Genomic DNA, 16,012 nt, shown 5'->3' with positions numbered 1-16,012 from the left:
CATCTTTCTTGTTGACTAGGAGTAAAGGAGAGGCATATGGGCTTAGACTTGTTTTGATGATGGACATTTGCAGCATGTCCTTAATCATCTTTTCTATTTCGGCCTTTTGTTTTAGGGGGTATCTATAAGAACGTAGGTTAACAGGTTAATGTTTGGTTAAAGTTGATGGTGTGATCTAGGGGTCTTTTTGGTGGTAAAGCCTTAGGTTCCTCAAACAAGTCCCTAAACTCAACCAAGAGTGAATTAAGAGAGTCTAGTTGGTTTACCTTCCAAGGAGTTGGGACAGAGCCCTTAGTGATCAACTTTAGTTCTCCTCCTTTGCTTGAGTCTTCTTCCTTGTACTCCAGTGCATGTATAGAAAATAATTGGGCCACCTGCGACCACTTTTTTTTTGAAAATTTTTTGTAGCCTCTTCCTCGTGATCAACTTACACATCCCTGTTTCTACACTCCTTGTTATAGTCAACTTTCTACCCCCCTTTTCAAATGCGACTTCCATCTTGTTGAAATCAAAACAAATGGGGCTTATCTCTTTCATCCAATCCACTTCGAGGATAATGTCACATCCTCCCAATTTAAGTAGTCGTAAGTCAGCTTCAAATTCTTCTCCTTGCATCTGCCAACAAAACCCCATGCAAGCTGATTTGCATAACACCTTCTACCCGTTAGCTACAGTGACTGACAAGGGATGAGTCCTTGTGAGGCTGCACTTCAGCTTCTTAGCAGTTCCTTCATCTAGGAAATTGTGGGTATTCCCACTATCGATTAATATCATCAAGTTATTGTCTTGAGCCCTTCCTTCCACCTTTATGATCTTGTTGTTAGTTAGCCCCCTTAACGCATATAATGAGATCTCCACCTTCTCTTCCTTTTCTTCATCATCCTGATTGCCTTCCTCTTCTCCTTCTTTTTCTCTTCCTCATTTCGTTCCAGTAATTTAGTGCCTCGGGGAGTATTTGTCTCCTCAATGGAAACAGAGGCCTGCTTACCTCCTTTGTTCCAACAATTTATTGGCCATATGTTGTGTAGGTGTCAGAAGAGCCAATCCCTTACCCCCCTATCCCACTTGACAACTATCTCTACTCCACCCCTTGTTCCCTTGTTGTGTTGATCCAATCTACCACCCTTTCATGGTCTCTCTTTGTTTCTTCATAAGTGCCTCCACGGTTAGCTCTTGTAACTTGGCACACTTTACTGCTTGCTTGATCGTTTTAGGTTGAAACATCTTGATTGTAGAACGTAACTCCTCGTTCAAGCCACTAATGAAGCTTGATACGAAATAACTTTCCGTAAGGGTGGGATTCAAAATGAGCATTAGAGCTTTCAACTCCTTGAATTTTTGCTGATAGGACTGGACTGTTTCCTCCTGCCTTAATTTGTTAAATTCCTCTACAAAATCCAACATTCCTCTTTCCCCAAAATGATCATAGAGATCCTTAACAAACTCTGCCCATGAGCAATTCTCCTTCACCCCACTCCATTCTTGAAACCACACGTCTCCCGCGTCATTCAAATAGGCAGCCACCAATGTCATCTTCTGTTGTTCAACTGCATTATAGAGACTAAACATACGTTCACAACGCGTCACCCACCATCTTGGGTTATGGCCGTTGAATAAGGGGATCTCCATCTTCGACATTGGAAATCTGATCTGATTAGAACCAATTGCATTCCCATGCCTCCTTCCTCCTTCATTCTCCCCTACTCCTTCAAGTTCCATCTCAATTTTAGCCAATCCTTCAGATCCGGAATGCACTCCCTGACCAAGTAAGATTGGATCAGATCTCCCCCTAGGAGGGAATTTAGGAGAGAGTCGTACCTGTGTTTGGCTAGTGAACATCATCATAAACTGTTGCATCTGATCCCGAAGGGATTGGCCCTACTCTCTCATTTGATCTTATAGCCTCGCATTTTGCTCCCTGCTTTCTTCACGCCACCTATTCATCACCCTTTCGATCCTCCTCTCTACCATCGAGTCCACCGAATTCTCGAGTGTTCCCATTTGGATCTGCATCTTTGCTACCGTCGCTGACACCTGTTGAAGCTGTGCCTCCATCTGCTTCATCCTCGTCTCATCCGCCATGATCAAATCAGGAGGATCTTTTCTTGTGCTTGGAATCTTGTTTTGATACCAAATTGTTAGAATCTGATTCAGACATGGGGGGGGGGGGGGGGTTGGGGAATTCTCCCTTAATCAATGGAGAATTGAGAATTATTGAAGAGAAGAGAAGAAGAGAGAGAGAGAGAGAGAGAGAGAGAGGCAGGAATGATTCAATTGTATTCACCAATGCCTCAATTAGCCGAGGGGTTCGGCTTATATATTGATCCTGAGGGGATTGGCACCCGAAATTCAAATTATACACCTTCTACACACTTCTACATAACTGCCTCTTTTCCCTTATTACAATAGGACCGTTGATACCGTCCATATTACCCCTTCCCCCTGATGGCTTTCCTGCCTTTTACCTGGTTACATGACAATATTGTATCTACGGGGTTGGCAGTCACAATCAGAGTGTGAACATTTTAAGTACTGCATTTTTACCTAGAAAATGTAGGTTTCTTGTGATCATAGTAAGTTGGCAGTAATTTATGTTGAAACGTTCTCAAATTTTAGACATTAGATGAAAAATATGGTGTTTACTCAAGTTTACATTGCATTTAGTTCAAAGATGAAATGGCATGAAGTCATCAGATCATCTGGATTAGTTGTTTATTCGAAAAACACACATGTCCAGGTCAGTATAGCTGCATTATTTGTGATCCATTCTCTGGTTTTCTGGATTTCCTTTCTCTCATTTTGCTTCACTCAGCTGCTGTATGTTTCTTGTTGCATTCAAGTTTTTCATCAGCTTTGCAAACACTCTGACTTCCCATTGATGCTCACTGTATCTCATATTGGATGTAGGATTTTTTCTGTCCCCAGGGTGTTTTCCCTTCCATTATGTTTTCTAGTGTTGAGACCACCTGCAGCAATACACAAATATGAGAAGAAGGAAGGGGGGGGGGGGGGGGGGGGGTGGGGAGGAACCATTGATGGCAAAAGCCATTCCTTAAGTTTTCATACCAAACATCCCAGGCAGGGTGCCAGACTACAGAATCGCTAAGCTCATAGTTAAACTAGTATAAAACTCAACATTTTGAGCTTTAATCACTGCACCAAGAAATTACCTGTCTAGCATGAGTTTTCTTTGTTTTCACCCAAGGTCATTGTATCTGTGATGTTTAGACAAACAAATATTGAAAACGGTGCCAAAATTTTCTTTTGAGAATCATCTAACTAGGTGTTGATGAATGCATTTGAGCATGACAGTGCCTATTTGTCGATTTAGTATTTATGTTCCAATTGATATGCCCATGTGAAGGAACTTGAATATGTAAATGTTAACTGGTTCTACCTTGCAATTTTGATTCCCAAGGATACAAAAGAACTTAATTATAGTCATAAAACATCATGTCAGGAAATTTTGATTTGGTCTTCAGCGTCAATATAAAACAGTTCATGTAGACAAAACATCAAGGAGAGATTTTGAAGGTGGTAATATTCAAATGTATGTCTGCAAGAGCTTTTCTTGCACGAGGTGGATACGTAGCATCCTTCCAGGGAGCAGGCATTTCATTTTGCTGGAACATGGTTTCCCAAATCTAGTTGGTTTTGCATTTGGGATTTATTTTATTTGCACAAATAATGTTACTTACCCCATACTTTTCAGTCTTTATTTTTTTCACATACTGCTTAAGTACAATAACAAGTTCGCACCTATGTACCTCTGTGAAGAGTCCTGCATATTTTTAATTTTAGCCCTCGTAATTTATTCTCTATTATGCAATTTTTTCTTTTTCCATCTACTCAATGGCAATAATACCCATAGACTGCTTACCTCATCCATGGATGGCCTATTCTCAGGATCCTGGGATAGACATTTCTCTGCTAGTTGAACTGTCCAATTGAACTGGTGAGTGTCAAGGAAAATTCTTGAATCAGCCATCTCAGCATACTTCTTTTGTTTCAGAAGTGCTCTAGCCTGTAAAATTATAATTTACATAACCATATGAGGAACCTGTTATAAATAGATTGAGGATACAAGGAACTTTTGTGCTTAATGAACTAATGACCACAGGGTTTGGAGGGATGGAATTTCAGAGGCATGCATGGATATAAGAGATAGACATGATACAGGAACATATTCATATTTATGCACTGTAAATATATGAAGTAGTTAATGCGTAAACATTATTTAACTTCGAAGTTAGAAACAAGAACTGCATGGTGTAGAAGAAGATGAAACTCAGCACGTATCTGCTATGACTTGGTCTCTACAAAATATATCCCATTGAACCCTTCTCATTTTTTCAGAATATGTTTCTTCCTCATCAAGATATGCCTTCTGCACACATGAACTGCCAAGAGATCTGATAAGGGCATTGGATGCCTTTCCAGAAACAGCAGCACTCTTTCTGTAAGTATTGCCTGAGCAGAAGAAGGGGGATAAAATAGAAAGCAAAAAAGAAAAAAAGAAAAAAAGAGAGAGAGTTCTGATTTCACTTGAACAATCTTAATGTAGGAGCATCTACTATCTGTAATATCACGATTCTTTAAGAGACTGGAAGCTGCTATTTTCCTGGTAGAATACAATCTTGGAAGTCAACTTTGGAGATCAACTGTACTATGGCAACGATTTTACTGCTATCATGCCTATGTAATTTCACTTTTTTAAGGGGAGATAGACTTTTCAATTGCTATAATTAATTGCAAGATCCTAAACTTCACCCTTAAAATCAAAATACTTCTATTTCATGAATTCTTTTAAGCTGTGTACTAATATGATCCTTGTAAAGTGGGGAACCTTGTGCACTGTGGGCGTCTTTTCAATTCTTCTAGGGACATAAGCTTTGAAACTATTTTTCAAGAAAAGAGTGCTAGTTTTTTACCCATCCAACTAGGCTTTTCTCTGGAAGTGTCTTGTCCTTAGTACTGCGACCAGTGATGAGCTGTAATAAGACCACACCAAAGGAGTAGATGTCTGTCTTGTTTGATGCTATCCCAGCCTCTGCATATTCTGGTGCCAAGTATCCAAAGGTCCCCAAGACCCCGTGGTCCAAGGATTGATCTGAGTCATGCTGTGTTGTTGCAATGCCAAAACCTCCAAGCTAACACATTCATTGAGTAATAAACTGAATGTTAGTGTGAATAAAATGTGAACATTGAAGTATATTGCAGATTCTAGAAATTTCAAGTCATTACCAATGGTTCATAGTCATGAGTCACCAAAATATTGTTTGGTGTTACATCTCTGTGGATTATGTTGTTGGCATGGAGATGGTTTAAAGCTCTGGATACTCCTAGTGTAATTGTCATCCTCACCCCCCAAGTTAAAGGTTTTGACTCTACATTATCATGCCAGCCAGCAAATTCATAATTCATGTAAGCTTCATAGTCACTGTTGGATTTCTGTGAGTAAAGGTTGATATGCAATTCCTTTATAGATATTTATTCTCTTACCTGTAAGATGTTGATCTAGTGAACCATTGCCCACATACTCATATACGAGCAACCTTTGGTTTCCTTCTGAACAGGATCCTAACAATACGACCACATTCTCATGCCTTATTTTGCCAAGAACTTGGACTTCTGAGTTGAATTTCCTTTCTCCTTGAGAACTAGCATCTTTGTTTTCCTTAATGGCTATCATCAACTTATCTTTCAGCTCACCTCTGAAGACAGCAGCATGTCCTCCTTCAAAGACAATATTCTCTGGGGAGAATCCATCTGTAGCAGCTTGCAGCTCTTCATAACTGAATTCCCTCATCCATCCTATCTTGTCATGGCTTTCACAACTGGATTCATCATATGACTTTTCAGGGTCCAGTGGAGCTGTCAAGTCCTCAGTGCGGCCACTCAGTCTTGGTATTTGATCTGGAATTTTCTCTTGAGCATCAATCGAGTTAATATCATATTGGTTTTCAATGGCATCTGGAGCAACTGTTCCAAGATTTTCTGTCTTTGGTTTTGTATCGTTTTCTGATAAAATAGGCTCAAGGATGAACTTCTCATCAGTAAAATGAGAACTTGATTCACTGTGGCACAGGCTTGAAGTTGGAGCTGCAATAATCAGAAAAAAAAAAAAAAGAATTGCTACAATGGTTTGTAACAAATAAAATTAGATGTTTGTCTCATTTATTCCCACCACTTAACCAAAATAACTCCCTGAAAAGCTTATAACATCTGGAGTTTACATGTTTATTTAGTATCTTCTTCAGTGGAGCCACCTATTTTCCAAAATTCCCTGAAGAAGATACTAAAAATGAATCAGAATGGGAGAACTGTAAATTCCTTGCAGTTCCCTTTTCCTTTTTCTCTGACAATCTAAAATCTCTGTCCCTCTTTTTTCTAGTAGTCAGGTTGAGAAAGACTCTTAACGGCTGTTTGGTAGGAGTTCTAAAACATGGTAATCCCTTCTGACATAGTAATACCATGTTTGGTCTCTTATTCACATTGGATAAAGTAAGCCAAATTTAAAATAATCCCACCCAAGTGGGATTATATAAAACCTAAGAAGGGGTGGTTTAATATAATCCCACCTTGGTGGATTAAACATTTATGGATTGTATGGACATTTTTGGCCCTAATTGTAATAATGCTCTTTCTTCTCAAATTTATTTATTTTTTTAAATTTTGATATATTATTTAGATATATATTTGTAACTAAAATATATTTTATGTAATTTAAAAATATTTTTATTCACAACAAAAAATAATATATTATTTTTATAATTATAATCTATTTGGATAAAAGACAAATTGGTCTTGTCACGTTCTAACAGCTTGGGTGGCTTACACATGAGATGTTATTAACTGTACCTAGAGATGGCTATATGTAATTGTATTTTTTTTAGTTTTGGTGGGGTTTGAGGCGCGGGGACATAGTATATAAAGGCTTGATCCCCATTAGCCTAAAGGCATCTAGAAATTCAATTAAATTCAATCTGAATTTCTCCCTCATTGTTCTCTCTCTCCCTCTCTTTATTTCTCTCTCTTTTCCCTCTCTATTTCTCCCATTCCTTATTGAATTTTCTTTGATCACATCGATTGGTGAGAATTCGGTGTTAGATCAAAGATTTGACAAATTTGGTATTAGAGCTTGACCTTGGCCGACGAGAATTTAATTTCAATGGTGAAGGGAACAGGGATAAAGAATTTGGAGTCACAATTACAATAGTTTAATTCAACTGTCTCGGATCTACAAACTCGAGTGGAATTGTTGGAGATTCGATTAACTAGGAACCATGAAGTGATCATGGTGATAGATAGGAAAATGGATAATTCCATGGAAGGCTTGGAAATAAGATTGGATGGAGTGATCTCATAGATCAGGGAGGAGTGGGAACCCATATAGGTAATGCGAATGTTGACCCTTTAGAAATTGAGGTGGATCTGACAAAAGTAAAGGAGAATGTGGTGGAATGATGGCAAGAGAGATTGACTGTTCCAAACCAGCCAGGGCTTTCGATGCCTAAATTAGAGATCCCTATGTTTGATGGGGTTAATCCATAGTGGTGGGTAAGGAGGTATGAACGGATGTTCAATTGGTACAATGTGCTAGAAAGACACTAGGTGGCTTTGATAGCTGCCTCTTTCAGTGATGTTGGGGATGCCTGGCATCAACAAGGCTAGTCGAAGTTAAGGGGGGAGTGTCCATGGGAAGAATTTGTAGTAAGTTGTGTGAAAGATTTGGGGACAGAAATAGGATGGATGTAGTAGAAGAATTTAACAAACTTAAGTAAGAAGGAGGAGTACAATCGTACCAAGTTTGATTTAAGGAACTGAAGTCCCTCATGCTCAATCTCAACCCCCACCTTTTCGAGGCATACTTTGTTTCCAACATTATGAGCGGGTTGAGTAAGGAACTTATACCCATGGTGAAGATGTTACAGTCGGGAAAGGTGGAATAAGCAGCTGAGTGCTAGTCTGCATGAGTTAATGGTGGAAGCAGTGATGAAGAAATAGAGACAAAAGGGGTGATGATTCCCACCTTTGCTAACCCTAGTAGTGCAAGGTGGGGGGATGATCGAACAAAGAAGACAAATAAGGTTGTGTTTCAAATGTGGAGACCGATGATATTCTGCATTTGATATAGTTTTGATGATGAAAAATAATTGTATTTTGATGATGAAATTATTAATGATTATTATCTTGATGCACGAAATTAAATGAACTCATATTATTTCCCCAAAGTTTTTCATATTGGTTCTTAAGTTTCAAAGATGTTTGGTCAAAGTATTTTCCAATATATATGTGTTGTTTATGATTTAGGAGATTGAAAAAATAAAGTATTAAATTTCAATTAAATCTCAAAATATAGAAATGTAGTTAAATGTTATAGATGTCAAAAGCATGGGGATATCATATCCGAATGTCCATCATTTAAGAGGTATAAGAAGAAGTTCAAGAAGAAAATTGATGATTTATCTTCTAGTGACGAATCCCATGTGGAGGAAGTGATCAACCTATGTCTTATGGCCAACATAGAAGAGAAACCTTCCCATTCTAGTGGTTCAATTTTAAGTTTTACTCTTGATGAATTGCATGATGCATTCAATGATTTGATGAATGAATTTGAAAATGTTAGTATGAAAAACAATGTCTTAAAGAAGAAATTAAAATCTTTAGATAAAGAAGTGAGCATTTTAAAAGAAGAAAAAGATTCTTGGAATAATGAAAATAAAATGTTGAAAGCTCAAAATGATCAACTTCAAGAGAAAGACAAATGTTTAAAATTATCTCTCGAAAAAGCTAACAAAGAGAAAGAAGAACTGAAAAATGCCTTTGAGATTCAAATAAAAGATTTTCATAAAAGAAGAAAAGGGTAAGATGGCTTTGTGAAAAGAAAATAAAATTTTGTCTCATATTCTAAAATCACTTGCCATTATTGTGGTTAATATGGGCATTCTATAAACAAATGTTTTATAAGAGACCATCCTATAAGATATAAACAAATATGGTTTCCAAAATGAAATTTCAATGCTAACTATGATGACCTCAAAAAGGGTTGGGTACCAAAATCTTGTGGATAAGTTATTTTTGCAAGTTTGCTAGACATCCAAATGGAACTCAAAGTGAAATCTTTATGGATGAATCAAGCATGAAGGAGAAAATCAACCCCAAAAGATGCTCATTTTTTATTTTTTTTTGCAAACCAAGAGTAAGAGAGATTGTTAAATTCAATTTTGGTGGTATATTTTCTATTCCTAAACTCTCCATGTTCATGATATTTATGATGATTTTGAATCATGTATTGCTTTTATGATTTTACTTAAGAATTTCTATCCAAAGTTTCAATCATATTAGTTTCTAAAATTAAGGGAGAGTTATAGTGTCAAAATGATTTTCAAATTTTATGCTTTGATCAAGGGAGATAATAAATCTTTTGATATGTGTTATTAAGGGGGAGTTTGTAAAATTTTATTTTTCACCAATTTATTCTTACCCCATTGATGTTTTGCCCAATCCCCTCCTAGTCTTGTGTTAAAATTCTTTCAAATATATCCTTTTCGATTTATGACAAAAATTGGAAGATTTTTGGATATTTCATGAAATGTTTTGTCATCATAAAAAAAGGGGAGATTGATGTTTTTCCTTTGATATAGTTTTAATGAAGAAAAATAATTGTATTTTGATGATAAAATTATTAATGATTATTATCTTGATGCACAAAATTAAATGAAGTCATATTATTTCCCTAAAGTTTTTCATATTGGTTCTCAAGTTTCAAAGATGTTTGGTCAAAATATTTTCCAATACATATGTATTATTTATGATTTAGGAGATTGGAGAAATAAAGTATTAAATTTTAATTAAATCTTAAAATATTGGAAAATGAAGTTAAAGGCAAATTTGTAGCATCTGTCGACTAAGTGGCGATGATCTGTCGACTAAATGCCTTTATTCTGTCGACTAAGCCTTAGGCTTTGTTGACTAACAGAATCAATGTATTGGTTCTGTCGACAGAAGGCTTCAATCTGTCGATCAAGTCTTATATTGTATTGTGATTCTGTCGATTAACTTATTTATTCTGTCGACAAAGTCTTGTAATTGGCTTGAATTTGTCAACTAACCATTTTCTTCTGTTGATAGTTTGTGTCTCTGACAACTTCCAACAGCTAGTTTCTCAATATCCAACGGCTCAAAAATGGCTAGTTTGGGCAAAGCTTTTTGGAAGCCTATAAATACAAATCAAGGAGGATCTTGTAGAGACTAATGGATGGTAATAAAGTGCAGAGAGCTTAAAGATTATTTCATACTTCTCAAATTGTATTAGTGCTTTAATTTTTACCTTTCCAAGACTTTGCTTTATCTTTGTAAATTTATTTTCAAGCCTTGTATCATTTTGAGAGACCTTGTAACTAAGAGATTCATCTCTTAGATTCTCTCTTATTGTACACTTCTTGTATTTTTCCTAACTTGTTGCTAGAAGGCCTATCCGGAGTGATAGGAGGTGTTTTAGTGAATTGGTTTAAAATTCCTAGTGAGGAGCTAAGGTAATGGATTAGGCTTGATTTAAGCTGAACCACTATAAATCCCTTGTGTTCATCTCTTGCTTATATTTTTTGTTTCATTTCAATAATCCTCACTTGCATTATATTCTTATTTGTTTTGAAAAAGATTTCAAGTTTTCAAACTATTTTTTAAATTACTTAATTCACCTCCCTCTTGGGTGCGTGCCATAGTATTTCAAACCCAACAACCAGTACTTCCTTGGACACTAATGTAAGAGGCAACTGCTCTTGCTTGAAGAGGAGGATGGCATTATTGTAGAAGAGGAGAAAATATAAGAACCGATGGAATTGGAAGGGAAGGACAATGGGGAGATCTCCCTACATGTTCTCAAAGGGTTAGCTAACAATAAGATTATGAAGGTTGAAGGGTAGGTGCAAGAGTGTAGCCTTATGATTTTGATTGACAGTGGGAGTACCCACAGTTTCTTGGATGAAAATACGGCTAAGAAATTAAATTGTAGACTCACGAGAACCCACCCACTGATAGTCACTGTGGCTAATGGCAATAAGGTGTTTAGTAATTCAACTTGTGTAGGTTTTTGCTGGGAGATGCAAGGGGAGTTGTTTGAAGTTGACTTAGGGCTACTTAAACTAGGGGATTTTGATGTAGTGTTAGGGGTGGATTGGATGAAACACGTGAGTCCAATAACTTTTGATTTCAACAGGATGGAAGTGACGTTTGAGAAGGAGGGTAAGAAGTTGACACTTGCTGGCAGTAGGGAGACCGGGACTTGTAAGATGATCACGGGAAAGAAGCTTCAAAAGATGTTCAAGAACAAATCGGCCCAAGTTGCCCAACTATTCTTCATCCAGACTATGGAGGGGACATAGGCTAGTATGGAGTAGGTAGGCGAGTTACAGCTGGCTATCAACACCCAGACTCATAACAACTTGGAGGTACACTAATTACACCTACTTAATATGCTATTGGCTGAATTTGAGGATCTCTTTGTAGAACCTAACTCCCTGCCACCTAAGCAATCTTTTGATCATTCCATCAACCTTAAACCCAACTCAAAGCCCATAAACATCAGATCCTACTGTTATCGCCCGAACCAAAAGATAAAGATTGAAAAGATGGTTAAAGAAATGTTAAACAAATCCTTAATTAGATCTAGCCAAAACCCCTATGCATCCCCCGTCCTACTTGTAGGAAAAAAAAAAGGATAGATCATGGCGTTTCTGTGTTGCCTACTGTCAACTCAACACCTTGACCATTAAAGATAAGTTCCTCATACCAATCATTGAAGATTTGCTAGATGAGCTAAGGAATGCCACAATTTTTTCCAAGCTAGACCTACGTTAAAGCTATCATCAAATTCGAATAAACCAAATAACATCCCCAAAATCGCTTTTAGAACCTATCATGGCCATTATGAGTTTTTGGTGATGCCATTCGGGCTCACCAATGCCCCCGCCACATTTCAATCCCTAATGAATCGAGTTTTTGAGCCATTCCTATGCCAATTTATCTTGGTTTTCTTTGATGACATACTTGTATACAATCAAACCTTTAAGCAACACCTAGATCACCTAAGGGCTACATTCAAGATTCTCAGGTCTAACCAATTCTATATTAAGAGGTCAAAATATACCTTCAGTTAAAGACAAGTGGAATGCCTTGGGTATGCTATTTTTGGTGCAGGGTTGAGCATTGACCCAAGGAAGGTGGCAACAATAGTGGCATGGCTGAGATCTACTAACATAAAGGCATTGAGAGGATTTCTGGGGCCGACATGGTACTATAAGAGGTTTCTGAAACATTATGGAATCATAAGTAGGCCTTTGACAGAATTGTTGAAGAAGGATAAGTTTAAATGGGGTTCTAAAGTAGAAACAACTTTTGTACAGTTGAAGGAGGCTATGAGCAAGGCACCAACAGTGTTCTAAAACGTACTAGGCGCTAGTCGGGCGCCAGGTTAAGGCCTAGCACCTAGGCAGCCTAGGCGGGGCATAAACAAATTATTTAAATAAAATTTATATTATCCCAAATACACATACATACATATATATATATAAACAAATCATATATATATAGAGGCTATATATATAAATCTATCTTTATTTATATATACATAAAATTATAAATAAATCACATATATGATATACCTATATATTAATAAAATTATTATATTGTATATATATAATATTATGCATATATAACAAAGGCAACAACACATTAACACATTAAACTAAGTTAAATAATAAATATTAAATAACAAAGTTGAGACTCAGAGAGAGAGAGAGAGAGAGCAAATCTTCCTGCAAGCGCAATGGCAACGTCGACGACGGCAAGTTCACTATCCATAAGAGGTGGCGACGACGTGTGACTAGAGAGGCTGAGACAAAAAGAGAAAGTGACGAGAGACAGTCAGCGACGACGGAAACAAAGAGAGCAAGTGGCGACGGCGAGACGAGAAAGAGAATGGGTAAGGGAAAAAAAAAATCCTAAATCAATTTATACTAAACTTAATGTGCAATCGAGGCTGTTCATGGAGCTAGGCGGTCGTCGTGGCTGATTAGGCACCCTCAACACCGATTAGCTAGGCCGATTAGGCCAAAATCGCGGCAACTAGGGGCCACTTAGCCCCTTGGTAGTGCCTAGGTGGGCCTGGGCCTATTTTTAGAACACTGCCAGTGATGGGATTACTGGATTTTGGTAAACCCTTCATCTTGGAGACTGATTCCTGTAGCACTAGGGTTGGGGTAGTGCTGATGCAAGAGGGAAGACCTTTGGCATACCTTAGCCAAGCCTTATCCCCCAGGCACTTGGGGTTGAGTATCTACGAGAAAGAGCTATTGGTTATCTTAATGTTTGTGGAAAAATGGAGACTCTACTTAGAGGGGAGTCAATTCATAATTAGGACGGATCATGAGAGCCTAAAATTCTTGGTATAATAGAGGGTTCATATGCACTTACAAAGGAAGGGAATAGATAAATTAATGGGCTTGGATTACATCATACAATATAAGAAAAGAAGAGAGAATATGGCAGCTGATGCTCTGTCCAAATGCCACGAAGAAGGATCCTTAGCCACTATTACAGTCATAAGTCCTGATTGGTATCAGAAGGTGGTGACTAGCTATGGAGGAGATGAGAAAATTAAGGCGTTATTGGAACAACTTGTAACATCCCGTTCGAGCGATAGGAAGATCCGGAACAACTTATCCTAATGGGCCTACACGAACTTCCCAGGGGGGTCACCCATCCCTGGATTACCCTAGGTCAAGCACGCTTAACTTAGGATTTTTTTGCCAACATTCAGCCCAAAAGGTATCCAGCTGGTGTTGTTTCCTTTCTTACACTATCCTCGATATATACTAACTTCTCTGGGCTCTCGGGGTATTACATTCTCCCCCCCTTAAGCACATGACGTCCTCGTCTTGCGACCTTACAACCGGTCCCAGATCTCCCCCCTTGCATGGCCGATGTGGGATTTGCCTAAGGTGCCTACACGCACCCCCCATAGGGGCCTCACGCCCCCCTCGGGACCCAGCCTCCTGGCTGAGGTTTGCCCCACCACCGTGCTCAGAGGCTCGGGGGTCGGCTCTGATACCATTTGTAACATCCCGTTCGAGCGATAGGAAGATCCGGAACAACTTATCCTAATGGGCCTACACGAACTTCCCAGGGGGGTCAGCCATCCTTGGATTACCCCAGGTCAAGCACGCTTAACTTGGGAGTTCTTTGCCAACATTCAGCCCAAAAGGTATCCAGCTGGTGTTGTTTCCTTTCTTACACTATCCTCGATATATACTAACTTCTCTGGGCTCTCGGGGTATTACACAACTCATATTAGACCCAATGGGAAACGGGGGTACACACTCACCAAATGGGTGATTTGATATCATGGGAGGTTGATGATTGGGAATTATAAGCCACTTAAGAAGAAAATAGTGCACTCACTCCATGAATCCCCCTTTGGGAGGACACTCGGGAATCTAAAACACATACTATAAGGTGTAATAGCTTTTATATTGGCCCCAACTCAAGAAGATTGTGATAGACTTTGTAATGGCTTGTGACACATGTAGGAGTTGCAAATATGAGATTGTGGCTCACCCAAGTTTGTTGCAACCCTTGGCTATACCTACACAGGTGTGGGACAGTGTGGCAATAGATTTTATAAAATGGTTGCATCTGAGAGCAAGGATTGTATCATGGTGGTGGCAGATTGATTCACAAAGTTTGCACATTTCTTAAGCCTCACTTACCCCTATATTACATAGGAAGTTGCAATGAATTTTTTGGATCAAGTGGTGAAGTTACATGGGATTCTCCAATCTATAATCATTACAAAAAAAATACTATTTAGCGACGGGGTGAAATTCGTCATTGATTAGTGATAGATGTCCGTCGCAAAAATTTTCATTTTTTGCGATGGAATTAGCGATGGAAAACCTATCGCTAAAAATGAAAAAAAATAAAATAAAAATAATAATCTTTAGCGATGGAAAATCTATCACTAAATAATTTTTAATATTTTTAATAAATTTAAAAATTTAGCGATGGAGGTATGCCTGTCGCTAAAAAAAAAAATTAATAATTTAGTGGTGGGGGCATGCCCGTGCTAAAAAAAATAAAAAAAATTAATAATTTAGTGACAGGGGCATGCCCGTCACTAAAAATCCCCGTCGCTAAAAATAAATAAATAAATAAAAATTAGCAATTTAGCGACGAGGGCATGCCCGTCGCTAAAAAAAATAAAAATTAATAATTTAGAAAACGGGGGCATGCCTGTCGCTAAAAAAAATAAATAAATAAAAATTAGTAATTTAGAGAAGGGGGCATGCTCGTCACTAAAAAAATAAAAATAAAAATTAGTAATTTAGTGATAGGGGTATGCCAATAGCTAAAAATAAATAAATAAATAAAAATAAATAATTTAGCGACAGGGGCATGCCCATTGCTAAAAAAAAATAAAAATTAATAATTTAACGACAGGGTGTGGCTGTTGCTAAAAAAAAAGAAAAAAATATAAAAATTAATAATTTAGCGATGGGGGAGTGCTCGTTGCTAAAAAACAAAAATTAATAATTTAGCCATGGGGGTGTGCTCATCACTAAAAAAAATATATAATATAAATTAATAATTTAGCGACGGGAACATCTCGTTGCTAAAAAAGAAAAAAAATAAAATAAAAATTTAAAACTTTAGTGACGGGGTAATACCCGTCGCTAAAAGGAAAACAAATTAATTTAAAATTATAAATTTTCAATTTAAATCAAAAAGAAAAATAAATTAAAAGAAAAGAATTTTTTGTTGCTAATAATATAATAATTTATAAACTTCTATTTGAATTAGTAATGAAATAAAATTAATAAATATTAAAATTAATATTCATTTTCCTCTACAAACATTAATATTAAAATTAATATTCACTAAATAAGTTTGAGATATATTGGAGTGTAAATATAATTGTGGAAAGTTTGGAAGAAAATACTATAAATATAAT

The 16,012-nt window shown here is 37.3% G+C and overlaps 1 protein-coding gene across 1 annotated transcript in view; it reads right to left on the bottom strand.

Annotated features, from left to right (window-relative positions):
- Positions 1-2,599: 2,599 nt before the first annotated feature.
- Positions 2,600-16,012, bottom strand: part of LOC127808396 (probable receptor-like serine/threonine-protein kinase At4g34500) — a 28,421-nt gene continuing 15,008 nt past the window's right edge. Inside the window, exons 6-10 of the mRNA XM_052346956.1 lie at positions 5,503-6,102; positions 5,245-5,387; positions 4,932-5,150; positions 3,881-4,024; positions 2,600-2,966 (exon numbers count right to left, since the gene is read on the bottom strand). Of these exons, the coding sequence (XP_052202916.1) occupies positions 2,883-2,966; positions 3,881-4,024; positions 4,932-5,150; positions 5,245-5,387; positions 5,503-6,102 (1,190 nt within the window). The 3' untranslated portion in view covers positions 2,600-2,882. The remainder of the gene's footprint in view (positions 2,967-3,880; positions 4,025-4,931; positions 5,151-5,244; positions 5,388-5,502; positions 6,103-16,012) is intronic.

Source organism: Diospyros lotus, chromosome 1 (genome assembly GCF_014633365.1).
Source record: "Diospyros lotus cultivar Yz01 chromosome 1, ASM1463336v1, whole genome shotgun sequence".
Taxonomy (NCBI): Eukaryota; Viridiplantae; Streptophyta; class Magnoliopsida; order Ericales; family Ebenaceae; genus Diospyros; species Diospyros lotus.
The sequence above is the reverse complement of the archived record's forward strand: the minus strand, read 5'-3'. Positions and strand labels throughout refer to the sequence as shown.